At 47.7% G+C, this 6000-nt stretch overlaps 1 protein-coding gene across 1 annotated transcript; it reads left to right on the forward strand.

Moving 5' to 3' along the window:
• The first annotated feature begins 1177 nt into the window (after positions 1-1177).
• Positions 1178-6000, forward strand: LOC310849298 (lymphocyte antigen 6E-like). The gene is made up of 3 exons (XM_083749503.1): positions 1178-1776; positions 2874-2993; positions 5496-6000. Exons 1-3 carry the CDS (start codon positions 1725-1727, stop codon positions 5687-5689), a joined length of 366 nt encoding a protein of 121 aa, XP_083605629.1. The 5' UTR covers positions 1178-1724; the 3' UTR covers positions 5690-6000.

Below are 6000 nucleotides of genomic sequence, written 5' to 3' on the forward strand. Positions count from 1 at the left end.
GGTCTCTCGTGTCGTCTCAGAGAGAACGGGAAAAGCAAAAGCAATACACACAACGGAAGTTCCCAGCATACTGTGCTGAAATGTAAACGGACATGGAATGGAAATGTCAACAGAACCGTGAGTGCCATGTTGAGTTACTTGGAGGGCCAAAGGTGAGATATTAATGCAATAAATACATGTAGCTATATTAATTCATAAGGTAAAGGTAAAGGGATCCCTGACCATTAGGTCCAGTCATGACCGATTGGGGTTGCGGCACTCATCTCGCTTTATTGGCCGAGGGAGCCGGCGTACAGCTTTCAGCTCATGTGGCCAGCATAACTAAGCCGCTTCTGGCGAATCAGAGCAGCGCATGGAAACGCCGTTTACCTTCCCACGAAGTGGTACCTATTTATCTACTTGCACTTTGGTGTGCTTTCAAACTGCTAGGTGGGCAGGAGCAGGGACCGAGCAACGGGAGCTCACCCCGTTGTGGGGATTCGAACCGCCGACCTTCTGATCATCAAGTCCTAGGCTCTGTAGTTTAACCCACAGTATCCGCGTCCCAGTTCATAGACACACACAAACACATTGCAAAGAGCAGAAATGTGCCCTGTAGCCTGAGTGGGGCCTGATTCTCCTTGAGACCTGGTCATTATGGTCAACACAAAGTCCTGAGCAGTTCCCTTCTCCACGATGTTGCCTTTGAGGGAAGCGCACAGAGAGGCAACCTGAGAAGGGGCCTTTTCAGTGGTGGCCCCGCACTTGTGCATGCCCTCCCCAGGGCAGCATGCCGGTTCCCTCATTGTCAGTTGTGAGGCAGCAGACAAAACCCACAGGCCTTCGCTCTTTGATTTGGAGGTGAACCAGTTATGCCCTCAGCCTCTATCCGGGCTCCTCATTCTTTTCCTTTTTTTTTTGGAAATTGTTTTTATTCGATTTTACAAATATAAATTTATAACAAAACCAAATACATATAAATAAAGAGATTACTCTGAATCTCGAGACTTCCCATTCCCCTCCATGGGTCCTATTGTCAACTTTTGCACCTGTGTTTCATAATCTATATTTTCTATCTCTCCATATCGTCCATAGTATTTGTTACATTAGAAGCGAGATTAAAATCCTGCTAATGTTTTCCTCTGCTTACAGTGCTCTCCTAAATAAATTACAATTCACCCCCCCCCCATTCTTTCTTGAAGTTTTTGAATTCTTGGTCCTTGAGCTTTCCAGTCAGTTTTGCCATTTCGGAGTAGACTTAACAGCTTGGTTTGCCATTCCTCTCCAGAGAGGATGCATAATTTTCTCATTTTTTTTATTTTGGGATGAGCACTTTGGGTCTTGTTTTATTGCTATATTTTTATATTAGGCTCTCTGCATCCTGTTTCTATTTTTACCCTGCACGAGGCACCGTAAAAAGCGATGAAAGAATGAGGATAATGATGGTGATGACAACAACAAAAATTACAGACTCCAAGGACTTTATTATACCAGCGAGAAGGGCTTGCAAGCAATAGCCGGAGAGGCTTGAGCCCAGCATTTCTTGACGCAGGAATTAGGTGCTGACTGTAGAAGACCGCGACACCCGAAAACTATTTAAAAGCAACGCTGAGGCTATTGTGAGTGGTGCAATCCTGATTTAGATCCCATTCCTGTGAACGCCAGACTTTACGGTGACCGAAGCTGAATTTAGGGCGTGCCTGTATATATTCTGCGAAGGAGCTTCCTCTTGCCATCAGAAGAAGATGAGGATCCTTTTGGTTACGGTTTTGGCTGCCGTCCTTTGGTCAGGCAAAGGTGAGAATGGAGACTGTTTTCTTTGTCCATACACACCGCCGCAAGGATCCCTCGCCTCGCTTTTAAGAACTGCACGGCAGGGAGACAAAAGTAAAATGATTCCCAGGGTGGATCACAGAATCGTAGAATTGTAGGGCTGAGAAGGGACCCCATGCGGTCATCCAGTCCAACTCTATGCACTGCAGAAATCACAGCTGAAGAAACCCTGATGGTGTGGTGGGAGAAAGACTCACCTGTTGAATTTCTGCCCGACACGCAGCTTTTCAAAGGCAGTGAGTTGGGGAAGATTCTGGCAGTTCGAGAGACGGAGCAAAACTGGAATCTAATTAATCTGGAGGCAGGGAAGAATGTGATAACTTATGGATAGAGTTCTTGCCGGGGAGAAATCTGGTGATTGAGAAGTGGGTTGAGCCTGGCAGTCAGAATTCAACGTTTGTAAGCAGGTAGGACAAGGATAATAGCCCCAGTCCAAGTGGTGTAAGAAGAGCTGTTGGATCAGGCCTCCTAGTCCATTATCCTGTTCTCATAGGGGTAGACCCCCCCTGTCAGTGGAGGTACATCTTTAGCGGATGTCAGGGAACTGCCATCAGTGCCGGAGGAAGAGAGCAAAAGCCAGAGGGATTCCAGAGAGCATCCCGGGATGGGAAGAGGCAGCCCATCTTCTGGGGAAGGGAATCAGCGTAGCACCAGTTGAGAAGGGGGGCAGATGGGGGAAGCGGCGAGGCGGTCCCATGACTCCTTGCCTGGGACCAGCGGGGAGAGTAAGGGTCCTCCGCTGCCTACGCCCTTCTTGCGCAGAAGGCTTCCGCGCAGGGAGAGTAGGAGGAGACTAGGCGTCAAAGAGCTTCTTTGCTGGAAGAAGTTTAAGAAACGCCCACTGACGGATTCTGCCAGCGATTGAGACAGCCACGGGTGAGTGGCTGTCCAGACAGAAAAGGTTCACTTTGGCAACCCAGCCAGGTGTTTGCACCCAGCCGGGGAGATTGGCACCGGCTTACGCACAAGCAACCCCTAGAACCATTACAGCGGACAACAATATATTTTACTGCGAGCGATGGGGGGCTTTTGCATTAATTCTCCTCGTCTTCCTTCTCCAGCTCTCTCGCTGAAATGCTACTCTTGCAGCATGCATTCCAACAGCTCCCACTGCATGATCCCCACAGTGTGCTCAAAGCTTGACAAGTACTGCAAGACCACGGTTGGGCCATCGGAGACGGGTAAGTCGAGTCACGCCTTCGGAAAAGCAGCCACGCTCCCTCCCGGCAGCTGGTTTGCATCTAATATCAGCGTGCGAAATGAGCGGTAAGGAAGAGGGGCAAGCGGCCAAGGCACCTGAAACTGAACCAGCCCAGCGTCGCCATAAAAATCTTTTAAACATTTCGCAAGTGCAAGGCTAGCATCGCTCTCACTCTCTGCCTTCGCATTTCCGTCCTTGCAGTATGGATGGGATCTATTTGCATTAGGATTAGCAGAGTAATTAGTTTCCTTTTGTTCTTGTTTTTATTACGCATTTTGTGTTTTTTATATTGTAATTGTATGTTGTGAACTGCCCTGAGTTCTACGGATAGAAAAAAATGGGATACAAATTCAGTGCTTTTTTTCCTGGGGGGGATGCAGGGGTACGCATACCCCTAAATCTTTGTACTTTTGTCCATTTACTGTATTTACTTTTCCCAATTGAAACTATAAAATGGTGGTTTTCTTGAGTCAAAATGAGAGTACTCCTAAACATTTTTTAAAGAAAAAATACCCCTAAATCTTTGTACTTTTGTCCATTTACTGTATTTACTTTTCCCAAGTGAAACTATAAAATGGTGGTTTTCTTGAGTCAAAATGAGAGTACCCCTAAACATTTTTTAAAGAAAAAAAGCACTGTACAAATTTATTTATGTAGTAACAACAGTGTGGATGGCTATGTGGGCTAAACCACAGAGCCTAGGACTTGCTGATCAGAAGGTCGGCGATTTGAATCCCTGCAATGGGGTGAGCTCCCGTTGCTCGGTCCCAGCTCCTGCCAACCTAGCAGTTCGAAAGCACATCAAAAGTGCAAGTAGATAAATAGGTACCGCTCCGGCGGGAAGCTAAATGTCGTTTCTGTGTGCTGCGCTGGTTTGCCAGAAGTGGCTTAGTCATGCTGGCCACATGACCCGGAAGCTGTACACTGGCTCCCTTGGCCCATAGAGCGAGATGAGCGCCGCAACCCCAGAGTCGTCCGCGACTGGACCTAACGGTCAGGGGTCCCTTTACAATTTACAATTTACAACAACAACAACAACAACAACTTTTTTTGCATGAACATGAACTCTTTTCTTTGGTGCTAAGTTTTGGAATTTTGGACTAAAATTCTGGGTTCCTCAGCTATTTTGCCTGTACCACAACTACTTCTCTATGAGGGAAGATGAAAAAACAGCAACTACCAATGAACCAGGAGGTCCCTTCTTCATGGTCTGCAACAGGGGCGTCTTGGGTCATTTGGAAGCTGCTCACATCTTCCTTGGAATGTGTGTACGACTCCTTAGAATTCTCTATCGCACTTGCCAGTGAGCACACTGAGTCCATTCCTGGGCTAAAAACACTGGGCAAGGGCCATAGCTTGCTGGTAGAGGATCTGTTTTGCAAGCAAAGGGTCCTGGGTTCAAACTTTGCCAGCATCTCCTGGTAGCTGCCAGTCAGTGTAGACAATATTGAGCCAGATGGACCAATGGTCTGACTCAGAAGACCGCAACTTCCTATGTCCCACTACAAGGGGGTGAAGAGCAAGCTCACTTCTCAGTAGGCAGGTGTTGCCAATAGTGCCTACACCTTTTGCTTCCTAACTTTCCTTCTACAAGGGCTAGAAACTTACTTTAAAAACTCCCTGAAAGCTCAGAGTCAAATTCCCTTGCTGGCTCTTGGCCTGCTACAGCAGAACCCACTCTTGTTAGTAGAGTCAGTGGTTCATCAGGGAGAGTTACAGTGGTACCTCTGGTTGCGAACGGGATCTGTTCCGGAGCCCCGTTCGCAACCTGAAAGGAACGCAACCCACATCTGCACGTCTGCGCATGTGTGGGTCACGATTTGCCACTTCTGTGCATGCGCGTGACGTCATTTTGCACAGCTGTATGTGCACGAGCGGCAAAACCCGGAAGTAACCCTTTCTGCTACTTCTGGGTCGCCGCAGGACACAACCTGAAAACGCACAACCTGAAGCAAACGTAACATGGGGTATGACTGTACAGTGGTACCTCGGGTTACATATGCTTCAGGTTACAGACTCCGCTAACCCAGAAATAGTACCTCAGGTTAAGAAATTTGCTTCAGGATGAGAACAGAAATTGTGCTCCGGCGGCTTAGCAGCAGCGGGAGGCCCCATTAGCTAAAGTGGTGCTTCAGGTTAAGAACAGTTTCAGGTTAAGAACAGACCTCCGGAACGAATTAAGTTCTTAACCCGAGGTACCACTGTATCAGGAAACAGGGAATATCCTTGTCAATGGGGACAGCTGGAACGCATGATCACATTTCTCTGGAACTTCTCGGTAGGATTAAGTCTTCTGGGTAGGGTTGGGTTTCCTAGCAACAACATGTGCCAACATCCCTTCTTTCTCAGACGAGGTCACAAGCTGCAAGGTTGCCTATTGATTATAGATTAGGATGTGAGGAGCCAGAACAGCATACCAGGTATGGGTGAGCCTTCTCCTTAACTCCCCTCCCTCTCTCTTGCTATTTCTTTGTTGATCAAGGCTCCTCAAGCACGGCACATGTCTCCAAGACATGCGCAGCGGAATGCACCGAAACCAACCACCACGGCGTTTCCACATCCTGCTGCCAGAGAGACTTTTGCAACCGGAACGGAGCAGCCAGAACGTGGCTTGGCAACGTGGAGCTGGCCATTGTGGTTCCTCTCGCCAGCGCAATTCTCTGGGTTGGACCTTGAAGCTTCGGGCAAAGAACTTTCACCCAGATGGTTCTCCTTTTCTATTTGTGGGGGCATAAAACTATAGATCACATTCACTGGGGGGCACCGGGGGCTGGAAAATTGAATTCTAAGTGCATTTCAAAGGAACGTTCCTGCCCTAAGTGCATTTTCTCTGAAGTTAAAGTCCTGTGGATTTGATAGAACTAAATTTGAGTGAGCCTCCTCAGCATTCCCTAGTCTTGTTTTAATTCCCAGCCTCGATCGGTTATAATCTGTGTGTGAAAAGTGTGTTTTCATCAATAAAACACAGGGGTCCAGCGATGGGAAGT

This window comes from Podarcis gaigeae, assembly GCF_964106915.1.
Source record: "Podarcis gaigeae genome assembly, chromosome: 7".
Taxonomy (NCBI): domain Eukaryota; kingdom Metazoa; phylum Chordata; class Lepidosauria; order Squamata; family Lacertidae; genus Podarcis; species Podarcis gaigeae.

Bases quoted from the DNA above. Each gene is read 5' to 3' on its own strand.
- LOC310849298 (XM_083749503.1), top strand. From the start codon at position 1,725: ATGAGGATCCTTTTGGTTACGGTTTTGGCTGCCGTCCTTTGGTCAGGC. The intron at 1,777-2,873 runs GTGAGAATGGAG...TTCCTTCTCCAG, and splicing joins CGTCCTTTGGTCAGGCAAAG to CTCTCTCGCTGAAATGCTAC. The intron at 2,994-5,495 runs GTAAGTCGAGTC...TTGTTGATCAAG, and splicing joins GGTTGGGCCATCGGAGACGG to GCTCCTCAAGCACGGCACAT.